At 39.6% G+C, this 17796-nt stretch overlaps 1 protein-coding gene across 1 annotated transcript; it reads left to right on the top strand.

Moving 5' to 3' along the window:
* The first annotated feature begins 1553 nt into the window (after window positions 1-1553).
* LOC134285225 (CLIP domain-containing serine protease B4-like) lies at window positions 1554-3781 on the top strand. The gene is made up of 4 exons (XM_062845629.1): window positions 1554-1785; window positions 1839-2249; window positions 2310-2597; window positions 2663-3781. Exons 1-4 carry the CDS (start codon window positions 1695-1697, stop codon window positions 2977-2979), a joined length of 1107 nt encoding a protein of 368 aa, XP_062701613.1. The 5' UTR covers window positions 1554-1694; the 3' UTR covers window positions 2980-3781.
* Window positions 3782-17796: the final 14015 nt, after the last annotated feature.

Raw genomic sequence — 17796 nt, 5'->3', positions numbered from 1 at the left:
CAGGAGAGAAAAAAAAATAATGAATAAAAACTTCACTGTATTTCTAACGATTTATTGAAGATTTCGTAAAGTTTTTTTTTTACGTTGGTCGTCTTTCATGTTTCCAGAGGATTTCCGTTTGACACTCGTCGAAGAATTTTCGGAAATACACTTGAAAATTTACTGAGAAACTTCTAGAGGACAACGCAATTATGTGGAGGAACGCATACAAGAATTCCTGGAGGAGTTACACATGGAGTTCCAGGAAGCAATTTTCGATAAATTCGCAATGCGACTCCTGAAAAATTTTTCGAGATAACTCCTACAATATCTCCTACGTGAGAACTTTAGATTTTTGGAATCTTGTACAAAGAATAATAAAAAAAACAAATATTTTATACATATGAAACGCTTCAGTCAGAAATATTTAACCGATTACAATGAAATTTTTCATATAGGTGGCGCATGTATGTAGAAATATTGTTTTAAAGTTTCATTCGATTTGGTCAAACATCGTCTGTGTGTCTACCGTACCTACTTACGTCTAACGTCAAGCAGCCAGTTCGTGACACCTCTTGTTGGAACCTGCTGAAATATTCGCTTTTATTATCGCAAAACAGTCTTACCATGATTGTCCGATGTTACACTTTACTTTTCCTACATAGGGTTTAGGACCATTTGGGCAGAAGCACCTATTTTGGGCACTTGATGCTATAACTCAGTCAATTTTGAACCGATTGACTTGATTTTTGAGATACGATCATGCACAATATCTAGCCATGCGCAAAAATTCAAGTCAGTCGAATTGAAATTGATTGAGTTATAGCAGCAAGTGCCCAAAATAGGTGCACCTGCCCAAATGGTCCCAGACCCTACTTTTTATGATAAAATTTCGTTTAGGTACTTTATTCAAAATCTCTTGAGGCCACCACCATTGCTTTTTTTTTCTGCCAAGGCATAGCTCACTGATAATCACTGAATCGTTTATTCCGGAAATTGAGTCGAGTTCAATACAATTTTTAAATATCAACGTTAGAATGATTCAGAAGATTACTTCCGCAAAGCTATAAACAATGTGCACTCAGGCTTTTTCTGTTATTTTCATTTCACAACTTGAATCCATAGGACTCATATAGCAGATGCAGTAAGCTCTCGGGTATTCATCAAGACCATGCTGCGGGTGACGGGTTCGATTCCCGCTTGGTTCTGGAACTTTATGTAATACATAGGCCAAATGGTCAATACTGAATGATGCACTCAGTTGACAACTTTCGAAAGCCCAAAGAATAAGCTGAGAAGCAGGCTTTATCCCCAGTTGGGACGTCGCGCGAAGAAGAAGAAGACTTAAACCCATCTTCAACATAGAACAGTAATGATTGCAAGTAGAGGTGATTCACGCATACAACAACAATTCACCTACAATTTAGAAGCCCATACTGAATTGTGATTTGAAAACATTAATGCAATAAAACCGAAACAAATAAAAACCAATTAGCACTTCTGGGTATCAGCTTGATGGCGGGTTCAAATTTCTTCACGTTCAATCTACTACACTCTCTTCTCAGTCAGTGTCACTGCCAAAAACTTTCCCTAAAGCGGTACTCGCAGCAGCGCCTCAAAACGGTGGTTTACACAAATCTCTTGATAAGACGATCGATCATCCATGGCCTGAAAATACTCTGAAGTTTCAGTTCCATTCGAACCATCACCCCAAGATGATAGGACGGTTGCCTGTTCTAGTGTTGCTGGCGATAGTGCTGCAGCTGGTACGATGTCAAACATCGAACAAGAGTATTTCCAATAAAGGTACAGTGATATCCTAATGAACATTCAAAAACTAATCGTAAACCTGTTTTCAGTGGCATCCGAGGGGCAGGTCTGCCAGGCTGGTGATGTCATCGGTCGATGCGTGCCAATAAAGGAATACCCCGACTATGCCGCGATTTTGAAGAAACAGTTTCGATCTGCACAGGAAACGCAATATCTGAACGATCGGTTCTGCGGTTATACACCGGCAAGGAAAGCGCTGGTATGCATGCCGGTGAAGATCAACGAACCGCACTGTGGCAGACAGTTTACCGATCGGATCGTGAAGGGAAACCTGACCGAGCTGGATGAATACCCATGGATGGCACTGTTTCAGTATAAGAAACCCAAAGGTTTTGGATTCTATTGCGGGGGTGCATTGATCAATACTCGGTACGTGTTGTCGGCAGCTCACTGCTTCGTTGGACTGCGATACGGCTGGGAAGTGATTAAGGTTAGACTTGGTGAGTAGACGTAAGTTCGGAGAAGTATCATCTTAGATATCATGTGATTGGTTCTTCCAGGCGAATGGGACGTGGAGTCTGATGAGGATTGTACCGGAACAGACGATGAACGGAATTGTGCCCCTCCGATTCAGGAGTTCGACCTGGAGCGGATTATACCGCATGAGGGATTTTCAGTGAAGAGCAACAACAAAGTACATGACATTGCGCTGGTTCGGATGTCTGGCGATGCTCAGTACAGCAACTTCGTGGCGCCGATTTGTCTACCCGAACCAGGTTGTGTAGCGAACATGAAACGCCTGATGGACGGCGTACTGATTGCATCCGGTTGGGGGAAGACCGAAAACAGTAAGTTCACTTTTGGACACCTAGCAAAGTTCCTAATAATCGAACTTCTTCCGCATCAATTCCAGCATCCGCCAGTCGATACAAACTGTACACCAAGCTGCACTGTTCCAACTACGAGGATTGCAAAGCGAACTACGTCGCACGGAAAGCTATCTCATTAACCGAGGGACAATTTTGCGCCCAAGGTGATGCTGGGCAGGATACCTGCAATGGGGACTCCGGAGGACCACTGATGAAGCAAATTGGAGAACAGGCTCGGTACTACGTGACGGGTGTGGTCAGCTTTGGTCCATCCAAGTGTGGAGAACAGTTACCCGGAGTGTACACCAAAGTGGAGCATTACTACAAGTGGATTGCGCAGAAAATAGTGGAAACTTCTTGATAGTTCGGTGAAATCGGAACACACTTTAACGCAGCATTATTACAACTGACTAATAAATTTAACGTTAGGAACTTCAAATGGTAGCTCAGAGTTTTAGTACAGTGATTTTCATGGTGATTTTAATGTTTTATCCCACCATTCTCTTTTTACATTTGAGAAGCGCATTTCTTCGATATGAATGCACCTTTTTGCTGTTGAGAGTTGTTTACTTAAAGTTAAGAGAGGTTCTGCAAACACATCACCACGATTTTTCAAACCCCAATCGAAGACTAATTATTTGGGTCTAACTACCTCATTTGGCTCCTCACTAACCAGTCTCGATTTTCAGCATAAGCTGTCCAATGTTCATTTGTTTTTAATAAAAGCTGTCCAATGTTCAATGTATACGTTTGAAGAGCTGTCGTATGAATAATGAGGAATGAGGAATGAAAAGTGAGTATTGAAGAGTACGGAGTAAGCAGTGTAGGATGTGGAGTGGGCATTGAAGCGTCAGAAGTTTGAAGCTGTTGTAAGTAACCAGTGAAGAGTATGGCACAGTGATGAGTGAGAAGTGAGGAGGAAGCAGGGAATAAATTGTTTCAAGTGGTCAGTGAGTTAAGATCAATGAAGATAGATTTTGATGAAGAATGAGAAGACATTAATACAAAGAGAGTGGTGTAAATTGAGAAGAGAGCAGTGAAGACTGAGGTGTGATAAGTGAGGATAGAGAAGTGAAAAGTGGGAAATGATTACTGAGCAGTGAGGATTAAATAATGAGGACTGTGGAGTAGTTATAAGTGAGAAATTACCAATGAAAAGTAAGGAGTGGATTGTAATGAATGGTTAATGAGGAGTAAGGAGTGACTGAAAAGTGATTAGTGAGGAGTGGGTAGTAAATAGTGAAGATTGACAAATGAGCAGTGAAAAGTGAGGAGTGGAAAATGAGCAGTACAGTGTGAGGAGTAAGAAGTTAGCAGTGAGGAATGAAAGTAAGGAGTAGCGCTAACAATGTTATTTCGACATATCTGAATTCAACCACCTGCAGCTCATTTTAGAAGCTGAACCTGAGAATATGGTTTATATAAAACTTGTGCGGCTAGACCAGTTCCACAAGAAAATTGCGGATAAATCGAATATTTTAGGTAAAGGTCAGCACCAAATGTCATTTACTTTAAATATTCGAAAAGAGCGGGTTTTCCTTGATTTTCTTGTAGAACTGGTTTAGCCGCTCAAGTTTGAAGATTTTTTCAAAAATTTCGCTACATTTTCTCTAGAAGTTTCTCTAAGACTTCCTGTAAGAGTGCCTCCAAGGATCCTTTCAATGATCCGTTCAGAAATTCATCTAGAGATTCTTCTGAAACCGTGAGACTCCTTCAAAAATCTTCTATGAGTTACGTCAGAGATTTTTGCGAGAATGACTCAGGAAGCCCTTTAGAAATTTCTGCTGGTGTTCCCTCAGAGAATTAGCTAGAAACTCTTCCAGATACATCTCAAGCGGTTTCTTCATAGATTCAACAAGCAGTTCTTCCAAGAATTTAAATTAGATTTTTCCATAGGTTTTTTTAGAGCGCCATCTTATTCAAACCAATTATCCAAGAGATTTATCAAAAAGTTCCTCTAAACAATCTTTCCGGGTTTGGTTTGGAGATTACACAGTTGAATCGTCCTACGAATGCCGCAGTGATTTCTGCGGAAATTTTTCGAAAACTGTCTTCAATAATTCCTCTAACAGTGCCTACATTAATTTCTCCTTGTTCCTTGAGAATTCATTCACAGTTACCTCCAAGAATTTCTTTGGAGATCTTTGCAGAAATTCTTGTTTGGTACATATTTTCTCAAAGATTTCTACAAGAATTCTACAAGGATTTAACCAGGAATCCTTTATCGATTGCTTCAAGAATCCTTCACCTTATCTTCCTCCAAAGATTTATTTGGCTATTCTCCAGAAGTTCCTCCAATCAATCATTTGAAGCAATTTCTACTAAGATTCTCTCTGGAATAACTCTAATAATTCATCTAGAGACTCCAGAGATTATTTTCATAACTTCTTCCATGTTTTCATACAACAATCTGCGAATAAGTTCCTAATGATTTCCTCTTAAAATAAATGGTTTAGTTCATTGGAGTTATTGATACTGGGATATCTGAACAATATTTGGAGATATCTCTGGCGTTATTATTAAAAAAAATCCCTTGATGAATTACAGTAAATATCTCCAACAAAACTCCCTGAGGTATCTCTGCACGAATTCAAAGTGAAAATGTTGGGGCAATTACTTGAGGAACTCTTGTAATTTTAAGAAACAAAGTCTGTAAGAAACTTAAATGGTCTGGAACATCCTTCAAGAATTCCAGATTTCTGGAGAGAAGTTCATCTGAAGGAACTCCTACAGGAAGCATTAGAGCATAAGAGAACATAAAAGAAAGCTATAGGAATACATAGGAGAAACTGGTAAATCAAGAAAATGAGGATAATTCTAGCAGGATGTTAGAGAATTTGTGAAGAAGCTGAAGAGGTTGCAAATATCGAGAGGGATTCAGGAATTACAAAAAAAAAGGTTGGTAAGAAACTTAAATGGTCTGGAACATCCTTCAAGAATTCCAAATTTCTGGAGAGAAGTTTATCCGAAAGAACTCCTACAAGAAGCATTAGAGGAACTCCTGTATAGCTGCATGAAATCTCTAGATCAACTCCAAGCAGAATGTTTGAAAGAAAAACTCCTCTAGGAAGCTGTGGAATAATTCCTAGTAGAATCAAATTCCTGATGTTTCTGAAGGAATTCCTGTTTGAAAAAAATATCACTTGTTTTGGTGGGATTCGAACCCACGACTCCGTATCGCTAGTCCGGCGCTTTAACCAACTAAGCCACAGAACAAATTATAATTCTGCGGAATAGAAAGTCAAACTGGATTCTAAGCACCACCCTAAGGGCAACAAAATCATAGGTAGGTATTCTTTCAACGGTTCGTTCAAACAGTCTTCTGGGGGCGTCCATAAATGACGTAGCTTTTTAGGGGGGAGGGGGGTGTTTGTGATTTTGTGACGAAGTGTGACGATAGGGGGGGTAGGGGTTTATGATATGCTACGTAGCTTTCTACTAAGCCTATTGAAAAAAGTATTTCGTAATTAATAAAATTTTCACTTGCATTAAGTATCATTATCCAGTAAATAGAAAAAAATATATTGCATGATTATTTTTCATTCATATCAATGTAAATAACCAATGATGGAGATTAAAGGCAGCCTCATTTCATAAGACATGCAGCTATCGGACGCAACAACTGTATCTGAGAAAATGTTTTTGAAATCCTGCGTAAAGAATAATGTATGTATTGTGTTTTGCAGACAAAAATCAATTTCGCTCAAATGCTTCTCACGACCAATAGTTTATTGCTTGCTATAGAGCACTGCACGCCGCTAAGATTGCAAAGGAATTTTTTTCAAAGTTTTGGTATTATGGCATTATTCCAGGAGCTCTTTTCTACAGGACTTCCTCGAAGAATTCCTTCAACAATTTCTTAAGGAGCTCCTCTAGCAGCTTTGGAAGGAATTTCTCATGGTGTTCGTGCTTCCCCAACAGGAGAAGGATAACATTTCCACAGAAGGGAATTCCAGAAAAAAAAAACTTCAGAAAACATTTCAAAATGATCTTGAGGAATCTCAGAAGAAACTTCCAAAAGAATTTCAGAAGGAACTTCTAGAGGAATTTTGAAAGGAAATTATAGAGAAATTTCAAAAGAAACTCCGTGAGGAGTTCCTTGAGCATTTCCAGATAGAGCATTTGGAGAAATCTTGAATTAACTCCTGGAAGAGTCTCAGAAGGAGATATTTTTAAATTCTCAGAGGGAACTCCTGGTTCTACTTCTGAAGAAAACACGGAAGAAATTTTTGAAAGAATCCAGGAAGGAATCTCTGAAGGAATCCCGAATGTAACTTTTGGGGAATCCCGGAGGATTATCTGGATATGACTCCTGGTGAAATCTAAGAAAGAAAATCCTGGAGGAAATCCAGAAGGAACAATGGGAGGAATCCGTAAAGGGATTCCTCGCGGAATTCTATGGGAATGGAGCGATGCCAGAAAAAGTTCCTGGAGTAGTCCCGGGAAAAAAAATTCCTGGATAAATCCTAGACGGAAGTCCTCGAGGAATTCCAGAAGAATACAGGAAGAAATTCCTGAAGGAATTCGTAAAAGAACTCCTGGAGGAATCCCAGACGCAATTCCTGGGAAGGCTTTTAAATAATGCCGGTGGGATTTCCTGCCGAGATCTCGGAATAAATATCTGAGTGAATCCCTGAAGGAAATCAAGAAGGAACCCGTGGAGGAATCCCGGAAGGAACTTCTCTGGGATAAACAGAAAGAAGTTCTGAAGGAATCTCAAGAGAAATTCTGGTTAAAATCCCTGAAAAAACTGCTGGTGGAAGAGAGGAGAAACAACCTTGAAGGAAGTCTTGAAGGAAACCATGGATAAACTTTTAGAAAAAACATTAGAAAAAAAAAAACTCCTGGGGAAATCTCAGAAGGAACTTTTGGAGGAATTTAAGAAGGAACTCCGGAAGGAGATATTGGAGGGATCTCTGAAGGAACCTCTGAAGGAATACAATAAGGAGTAATTTTTCAATGGAATCTCAATGAAAATTCTTGGAGAAATCCCAGAAGGAAGTCCTGGAGGAATTGAAAAGGAAGAAATTCTAAAAACCGGGAGTCCCAAAAGAAACTCCTTGAGGAATTCCAAGATGAACTGCTGTAATAATTTTAGAAGAAACTCCTGCAGGGTCCTGCAAATGCCGTGGTGAATTTTATTCAAATGCAACCAGTTTGATATTCTGATGAGATTTATTAGTGAGCAAACTAATATCTTCCGAAGAGCAAAGGCTAATATTGTATTTAACCATGTGATTGAAAACAGAGCTAAATTTGAGTTTTTTTAGTTTTTTGACATAAATTTTTTTTAAGGGGGGGGGGGGTGTTTAAGAAGCTACGTCATTTATAGAGGGGGGTATCTGAATTTGTGACAAAATGCTACGAGGGGGGGAGGGGGGTATTAAAAAACGCTTAAAAAAAGCTACGTCATTTATGGACGACCCCTCTCGAGATTTCCCCGGGGGTTGCTCTGCAAAGTCTATCAGATTTTATTTCAGAAATTCCTGCAGGAGTTTGTTTTGGTGTTGTATGTATGTAGATTTGTGAATTCCATAAAATAAAACAACATTTCAGAAAAGTCTGGAGACACATTTCGAAAAGTCGGTATCAAGCTGGAGAACAGAAAAGGAAGCTATAGGAATACATAGGAGAAACTGGTAAACCAAGCAAAAGGTGCATAATTCTAGCAGGAAGTTAAAGATTTTGTGCAGAAGCTGAAGAGGTTAACAGATATCGAGAGGGATTCAGGAATTAAAAAAAAAGATATTTTGAAAAGAAGCTGAGGATTTTAAAATCAAGTTGGTGATTAGAAGTATTAGGTACTGATTTTGGAGAACTCGGAGAATAAAAGAATTTTAAGAATGTAGCTGAAAATTCTGGTAGCAAGGTTATAATTTCAGCAAGATCTGAAAATCCGGAAATGGAGGAAGATGAATTTATAAGAGCAAGTTTATCTGCTATGAGAAAAAAAACTAGCGATTCCTGGCAATGTCGGGAGACAATAGCGATTTTTGGACAAGGTAAAAATTCTAGAAAAAGGTGACAATACCAGGAATAAGATATTCCTCCAAGATTTTCAGCAAGTGTTGTTACAGTAATCCGCCAAATATTCTGCGAGGTTTTCATTCAAAGTATTCCCTGGGATTTTTTTTCAAGAATTTTTTCAGAGATTCTCCCGAGAAATTCTCTTGAGTTTCCTAAAAAAAATGCTCAAAATGTTCCTCCTAGATTACGTCCATAAATTCTCCTGTAGTTTCGTCAGATATATCTCGACTGTTCTTTCACTATCAAATATTGTCTCAGGAATTACTTCAGCATTTCATCCTCAGATTCCACCACAAATTTCTTTAGAGATTTTTCTGGGAATACCGCAATAGATCCTGTCAGATAATCCCCTTGAAATAGATGCACGAATTACTTCAGGCTTTTTTTTTTTGTAAAAATATCTCATTCATTAGGAACTGTGCCAAAAAAATCCTTCAAGAATTCCAAAAAAAAAGGATTATTCTTCAAGAGATTTCACTAAGGATTTCTTAAAGATATCTTTACGAATGAGCTTGAGCTTGGGTTTGAGCTTGATTGACAGCCCGCGGATGCTACTCCAGTATCGCCAGACCAGCTGCACTCACACAAGTAACCAATGAGATATCTGCCAGGGACTAGCGGGCATCTTCAGTGTGTGAACGATTGCAATCGTTTGTAGTCCACATCAGACCATTATACCTCTGCGTCTGCACAAATTCATGCGGATGTCGGAGTGTTGGTAGGCTATGGTTGGCAGAGGGTTCACACATTGGTGTGTGGATGCCAGGCTTAAGCTGATAGAATTGTGTGTTTCTAAAGATGTGTGGCACAGTTCGCATGATTGTAATTTTGTAGGTGTTATCTTAAAGATACTGTGAAGTTAAAGTTGGAAGGAAGACAAACGGATTTGTTTTCCAACCCGTTTGTGGTTCTAGCGAAAGGCTATGAACGAACATATGAATGAGCATGAGTTGTATATGTAGAGAGAAGCGAGGAAGTACACAAAAGGGTACAAAGTAGGAGGAAAGGGACGGGCCAGGGATTGAACCTAGGACCTTCTACATACGAATCAGTGGTGGCCACTAGACCACCAAGCCCGTCTCCTTTTTAAAGATATCTTTACGAATTAACTTAAAGGTTCCTTCAGAAATTCCTCCAGAGATTCACTTCAGAATTATTTTAGCATATTCTAAGAATAGCCTTAGAGGCTGTTTCAGGAATGCCTACAGAAGCTCTTCTTGGATTTTTAGCAAGGGTTCTACCAGACAATCCTGAACTTTCAGATCGATTCTTCAATAAGTTATTCCAAAGAGTTCTTCTGGAAGGTTTATTAGACTTATCCAGAAAATCCTTAAAAGATTCCTCCAGGAATTCCCCTGGAAATTTTACCATACAGTCATCCAGGAGTCTCTTTAACGATTTCACAAGAGGTTACTTCAGAGATGTGTTCAAGAATTCCCCCAGAAATCCATCTAGGAACTCATACACAGATTCATTCAAGATTTTCACCACATTCTACCAATTCATCATGAACTTCATCCGAAAATTGCTTAAGAAGTTCTTTAAGAAATCACTCCATTCTCACTTCCGAGATTTTTTTCAGATATCTCATAAGAAATTTCTCAAGGAATTGCTTATGAAGTTCCTCCAGGAATTATTCAATTTACTAGATAAAGAATCCACCACGAAGTCTTTCAGGAGTTTATCCTAAAATTTCACCAGGAATGACTCCAGGTGTTCAGATGCTCTCAGAAATTGCTTAAGAAAGTTATCAAAGGACTCATCCAGAGATTTATCACAAATTTTCACCTGAGATACACCCAGAATAACTTCACTGATTTTGGCTGAAATTAAACTGCTGGTGTTTTCTTCCATCCAGAAACGATTCTTCAAGAAACTATTACAAGAATTATTCCGAAAATATTTCCAAGAGATTTTCCGGGACGTCATCCCAGAGTTCTCAAAAAAATCCATCTAAAAGTTCTGCAAGTTAATTTGCCGCATTTTTTTGGGGAATTGAAAATTTGTGAGAAAAGTTTGCTTTTTGGAATTCCTTGAGGATTGCCTCCGGTAATTTCTCCGGAGTGTCATCCGGGAATTCATTCATAGGCATTTTCAGGATTTTTTTTTTGTAAAATTTTGCAAGAATTCTACCAGAGTTTTTTGTTCAGGAATTACTTCAGAGACTTCAACATGAACTCTTCCTAGATTCTTTCGAGAATTTTCCAAAGATTCCTGTAAGATTTTTCTTCCAAAGATTCATATGGCTTTTCTCAGAGGTTTTTCCTCATGAAATTGATCATGAAGAAATTGATACTACCTCTACTCTTCCAGGAATTACTCCTGCAATTCATACAAATACTCCTTAACTTTTTATTAGAACTTCTTCGAAGAATTTATTTGAGGATCACCGAATTATTTTAAACAAAATCTCTGAATTTTTTTGCGGAAGTGAGATTTTTTGTGAAAAGATTGCTTTCTAGAATTCCTCGAAGATTGCCTTCTATAATTTCTCCGAAGTGTCCTCCGAGAATTCATTCACAGGCACCTTAAGGTGAAACTGGATCCATTTCCTCACGTTTTGGTTTTTGATTTTTTATTAAATAACGAAGCGATATTTTCAAAATCAGTTTTCGTGCACATGTAGAGTATGGATCAGGGTATCTTCTGATTTTTTTACGCGAGCGAAAATGTTTTTCGTTTTTGCAGAAACCATTTTTGAACAAAATTCACTAACCGAAAAACATTTTCCACAGCGTAAAAAATCAGAAGATACCCTGATCCATACTCTACATGTGCACGAAAACCGATTTTGAAAACATCGCTTCGTCATTTAATAAAAAAAATCAAAAACCAAAAAAATTAGAAAATGTTTCTAGTTTCGCCTTAAGGGTTTTATTTTTGTATGATTTTGCAAGAATGCTTCCAGATTTTTTTCAGGAATAACTTTAGAGACTTCAACAAGAACTTTTCAGAGATTCATTCAAGAATTCTCCAAAGATTCCTGTAATGTTTTTTTTCCAAAGATTTATATGGTTTGTCTCAGAGGTTCTTCCTATAAATCATTAAGTAATTGAAACTACCTCTACTCTTCCAGGAATTACTCCTGCAATTCATCTAGATACTCCTTAATTTTTTTTTTAGAAATTTTTCTAAGAATTTATTTGAGAATCGCCGAATAATTTTCAACAAAACCTCTGAAAAATTGATGGAGTTATCTCAGGAGTCATTCTTGAAAAAACTCTGGATGAGTTGTTGTGAAAATCTCCAAAGAAATTTGGAATTCATGTCGATAGAGTTTAAAGAGGAATCACTGGAGCAATTACTTGGAGGATTCCGCAAGAAGTTTCTCCAGACGAACTTTTCCCTAGATATCTGGATTTCTTGGAATTTCTTGGAATTCCTCAGAAGTTTCTCGAAAGATTTGCCGAGATGTTTCCTCGGCAAAGCTTTCGAGAAACTTCTGAGGAATTCCAAGAAATTCCAAGAAATCCAGATATCTAGAGAAAAGTTCGTCTGGGGAAACTTCCCAAGTAACAATGGTAGCTGAACAGTGAGAGTCAAAGCTGAACAATAGTTGGTCAATGGTGCCAATAGCTGAATAAGCCGTAAGCTGAACATCTAGCTGAAAAGTGAAAAAGTTGAAAAGATGATTAAGCGACTCTAAAGCTTCACCTGATCCTTGTCTGTTCTATAAATAGAATCATAAATCATTCTCATTTGCTGAATAATTGCTGGATAAAGGCTAAAAAGCGTTCTTCGCTCGGATATAAGCGCTTCTTCAACCCTTATCCAGCTTCATGGAGAGCTCAAATCAACTTATGGCTGGATAAAACCACCAAAATTGGGTGTTTAAGAGCTGAACAAATGTTTACAGTTCTTTTGCACAGCTTTTGTTCAAATTAAGGCTGATTAGCATAAGTGAGAGAAGCGCTTAATCAACATCAAATTGTTACCTGGGTCTTGCGGAATCCCTATTGGTATCTTTGGAGGAACTCCTGGATGACTTCGTGGAATCTCTAGAGCTACTCATGAAAGAATCTCTGCAAGAATCCCTTTGAGAATCTTTGGAATAATTTATGTTAAAATTCTCCAGAAATTCAGGATTTTTACAGAAGCTATGTGAATACAATCAATAATTTCCATGACCTTATCAGAAACCGAACCCACTTTCGCCAAGAAGAAAAATATGAGATCCGTTCAGCAGCAAATAGCAATCGTCTATCGTCCGGCAAATAAACCCACATGTAACCGATGGCATTTGCATACATTATACAGATCCTATCCAATGCCCACTCAATGGCCGCTTGGTGCGCAATATGAACTGGAAGCATGACAAATTTATTTTCAAAAACCTACGAACATTAGCATTGCGAGCAAGACGTCGTCACCTTGTGGTCATGCGGAGACGAAAGGGAAAGCTTCTGAAACGTTATGCTTTCACCCATTTATTTGCTGGAGAGTTGAATATCGACGAAGCCGGTTCTTGGAATATTTAAGGACAATCTGGTGCTACTGGTACTGTGGGCAACGGGGTGTGTCAGTTAAAAGATTATTGAAATTTCCCAATCCTTCTGTATATTATCTTCTTTTTTTGTTCAGCTTTTGATCATTCATCTTCTTCCTTCTAGTTTTTATCACCTTTATTTTGTCTTCTATTGTCTTTGTTCTCCCTTCTGTTTAATACCTTTTGCTAAAATATCACTTTTCATTCAACCCACCATGTACAGATTTTTGAATTGAGTGCTTTTCGAATTCCAACCTCCCCTTGCCTTGGATGCCTTCGGGGGAAAGTAAGACGTTTCGGACGTCGACTGGAGGCTAACAATTTGCATAGAAAAATATTTTCTCTCGAACCTGACTTGCAGCTGCTGTTGCTCTCCCAGCAGCCTAGCAGCATCACCATCGCAGCCTGATGGTTGAGGACAGAGGAGCGAGGGTACTGATGCTTTTCGAGACTGTGGCCAAGTTCAGATACTCTGAATTGGCCGGTTGCTGAGGACAGTTGGCCTCTGTGCAATCAGTACAGCAGAGCTCTATGGAGCTGCTGCTGCAGCAGCAGCAGTTCCAACAACAGCCCGAGGATGATGAAGTGATGTCTTTGGGGACGTGTGAGCCGCATTTGCTTGTGCTTGTGGACGATGACGATAAGGCAAATTTGCTTTCTTGCACATAGGAACGTCAGAGCGCTTCGGACGTCGTCATTTCGGCCAGTTAGTGTGGATGGGGAGGGGAGAATCGACCGACCAAACGCCCGACCGAAGAAAGATTTATTTGCGAAGAAAGCTTTGCTGTTTGTCGACGTTGTCGTCTTTGGTGACAAAGTAGCTGTCAGTTGTTCATGGGGACTGACTTGTCCAGGCAGGCGAGTTTGTCGGGCGAGGGATGCAACTGGATTATGCGAGCTGCTTTCCTGCCAAGTCGATACCAGTTGCCGATGTGTTCATAAACTATCCTTAGGGATTTCTGGGGGAGAATCATTTGCAATGGCAGACAGACAAACGTTTGTGCGGCAATGACGAGAGATTACAACATTGAATTGCAATAGGTACATTGGTAATGCGGTGACAAGTAAATAGATTAGCCAGAGATTAGCTTGGGTGTTCGAATGGCAAACGAAGGTAAATATTTAAATTGTCGAAGGACTTACATACAAACGTTTCTAGGAGAACACATTCTTTCCCAGCTTGGTGATAAGATAACACAAATTTGATTTAAAATTCACAGTTTACAAAATTGCAATGTACTATACCCGAGCAGAAGAAAATAACAAGTGAATAACATATCAAGGTATTTATCTCAAATACTTCCATACCTTGATATACCCTTTATTAGGTGGTAATAAGAGGCAAAATAACAAAAATGAATACCAAAATTTTGTATAAATAACACCTAGAAAATAACAAGTCCTGTTATTTCAATAATGAATGCATACCCAAAATTTCAAGCACTGTACTTGTTATTCCAAAGATATTGAATAACAAACTAATAACATTTCGTGTTATCAAATGTGATGTAATAGCAAATCTTGTTCTTCGGTTATTTTAACTGCTGAACCAACAAATACTACATCAATACCAAATTCTGCTCAAATACCTCCAACTGTTATTGTGATGTTCTCATAACATTTCGTAGAATATCGCAGCAATAACAACTTTAAGTATTAGAGCACATGTTGCTCTTCGCATGGTATTTGTAAGGTATGCCCTTCTGCTCGGGTACCCCAACTCGATTCCCGTTCTGGTCGGGAGAATTTCTTAAGGTGAATATATAACGAAGCCACACCTCGAATTTACAAGAACACAAATCTGAAGAACCGAATGTCGGTTTGAGCTGATAAGTTGATCGATTGGTCACCACCAGCGGATAACCAATCGATCAACTTTTCAGCTCAAACCGACATTCGGTTCTTTAGATTTGTGCTTTTGAAAATTCGAGGTGTGGCTTCGTCATATATTCACCTTAAGCATTTTTACTAGGATATCTCCAGTTGTTTTTCACGAATACCGCCATGAATACATTCAGCCATATTCTCAGGAACTTGTCATGGAGTACTTACAAGCATTTCTACGGGACTCCCAACAGACTGTAGTTATTTACAGTTGGGGTACAGTTACAGTGTCGGACAAAACAATAAGACCACCAACCATTTTTCATACAAAATGGCCAAGTTTGACGATGTGATGCTCGGTTTCTAGTGAACCGATTTGGCTGAAATTTTGACAGTCGCCATGGAGTTACGTGAATTTTGATTTGTATTTAATTGATTGAGTTCTGTTCACTACATCAAAAGTTACAGATATACGAAACGACAAAATAATAGGACCACTTTCAGATTGCCATTACCAAAGGATATATCAGAGTTTCTGATGATTGATGATTGATATACTACTACTAAAATTAAGGATGGCATTTAAACTTTGGGGCATTTTAATTGAATTGACCACAAATAATCAGCATAAAAATCTGGTGTTTTTAGTTTGTCGCACCGTATATCTGTAACTTTGGAAGCTTTGAACTGAATTCAATCAATTTAATACAAATCAAAACTCCCGTAAATCTATGTCGGCAGCCAAAATTTCAACCAAATCGGCCTACTAGAAACCGAGTACCATATCGTCAAACTTGGCCATTTTGTATGAAATAGGACCGGTGGTCTTATTGTTTTGTCCGACACTGTATTTCTTTTAAAATACCTTGAAGTTTTATTTTCAGGAAAGAGACGAACCAGCCAAGGACTGAAAGTCTCTTTCATAAAGAGAAATCAATCAATCAATATTTTCAGGAAAACATCAACGATTTTTTTAATTACACGTTCATGGATTTCTTCAGAAACACTTAGCAGAGATTTACATAAATTCATAAATATTCTTTATGCAATTTAGTATCATAATTTACATTTTATATAACTCATTTTGATATCACAATGGCCAATTTTTCCAAACTGACTCATTATGCAACATTATGCAACTCAAATGGGTTGCATTATGAAAAAAAAAAATCATTGCATAAAATTTTGTATGGGACTCGTTGCAAAACTTGATTTTTTCAGCACTCTTCGTATTTATCCAACTCGGCAAGCCTCGTTGGATAAATGTACGACTCGTGTTGAAAAAAATCAACTTTTTGCAACTTGTTACATAAATAACTATTTTGTAATGTGTGTTGCTGCGATCCCCAGCAAATTGGCAACACTGCTAAAACGCAAAGCATAAACGTCAAACAACCGTTGTGTTATTCAGATGCCTGTTCCTGTTTCCGCTATTGCATTCGTCTTGTATGTGAGAGAGAGTGTTTGAGTGAGTGATCGGGTGGCTTTAGCAGTCTTTAGTGAACCACCGCGGCGACTAGTTGTGTGAAACAAGTGTGAAACTAGGGGGTGGAAGCTCAGGTAAAATATTATCTCCTGGGCGCCCATTAAAAACACCACCCCCGGCGAAGACTGGCGCTCGAGCCTAGCTATTTAGCACTGTAGTTGGAGGAAATGCCAATGCAGAACCCGTAGCTTCCGGGAAGGTAAGCCCAGCTCCCTGGGTTAGTGGGTTGGTGTCAGGCCCTGCGAGCCAGCCGTAAAAAAGACAAGCACCGGAAAATCAACAAGAGAAGAATGCGAACCGATACCAATGGCGACGACCACAGCGACGAAAAGGGACTTGTGATTGGAAGCTCGGTACGTGGAACTGCAGATCTCTCAACTTCATCGGGAGCACCCGCATACTCGCCGATATACTGAAGGACCGCGGGTTCGGAATCGTAGCGCTGCAGGAGGTGTGTTGGACAGGATCTATGGTGCGAACGTTTAGAGGTAATCATACCATCTACCAGAGTTGCGGCAACACACGTGAGCTGGGAACAGCTTTTATAGTGATGGGCGACATGCAGAGGCGCGTGATCGGTTGGTGGCCGATCGACGAAAGAATGTGCAGGTTGAGGATCAAGGGCCGATTCTTCAACATTAGCATAATAAACGTTTACAGCCCTCACTCCGGAAGCACTGATGATGACAAAGACGCATTTTACGCGCAGCTCGAACGCGAGTACGACCGCTGCCCAAACCACGACGTCAAGATCATCATAGGGGATCTAAACGCTCAGGTAGGCCAGGAGGAGGAATTCAGACCGACGATTGGAAAGTTCAGCGCCCACCAGCTGACGAACGAAAATGGCCTACGCCTCATCGATTTCGCCGCCTCCAAGAACATGGCCATTCGTAGCACCTTCTTCCAGCACAGCCTCCCGTATCGTTACACCTGGAGATCACCACAGCAAACGGAATCGCAAATCGACCACGTTCTGATTGATGGACGGCACTTCTCCGACATTATCGACGTCAGGACCTATCGTGGCGCTAATATCGACTCTGATCACTACCTGGTGATGGTTAAACTGCGCCCAAAACTCTCCGTTATTAATAACGTACATTACCGGCGGCCGCCCCGGTACGATCTAGAGCGACTGAAGCAACCGAATGTCGCCACCGCATACGCGCAGAATCTCGAGGCAGCGTTGCCGGACGAGGGTGTGCTCGATGTGGCCCCTCTAGAGGACTGCTGGAGTTCAGTCAAAGCAGCCATCAACAGCGCAGCCGAGAGCACTATCGGGTACGTAGAGCGGAGTCGACGAAACGATTGGTTCGACGAGGAGTGCAGAACGGTTCTGGAGGAGAAGAATG

The sequence above is a fragment of the Aedes albopictus genome, chromosome 1, assembly GCF_035046485.1.
Source record: "Aedes albopictus strain Foshan chromosome 1, AalbF5, whole genome shotgun sequence".
In the NCBI taxonomy this organism is placed as follows: Eukaryota; Metazoa; Arthropoda; class Insecta; order Diptera; family Culicidae; genus Aedes; species Aedes albopictus.
The sequence above is the reverse complement of the archived record's forward strand: the minus strand, read 5'-3'. Positions and strand labels throughout refer to the sequence as shown.

Excerpts from the sequence above, each read along its gene's own strand:
- LOC134285225 (XM_062845629.1), top strand. The coding sequence starts at position 1,695 with ATGATAGGACGGTTGCCTGTTCTAGTGTTGCTGGCGATAGTGCTGCAG. Across the intron at positions 1,786-1,838 it reads CAAGAGTATTTCCAATAAAG|TGGCATCCGAGGGGCAGGTC; the intron begins GTACAGTGATAT and ends ACCTGTTTTCAG. Across the intron at positions 2,598-2,662 it reads TTGGGGGAAGACCGAAAACA|CATCCGCCAGTCGATACAAA; the intron begins GTAAGTTCACTT and ends CATCAATTCCAG.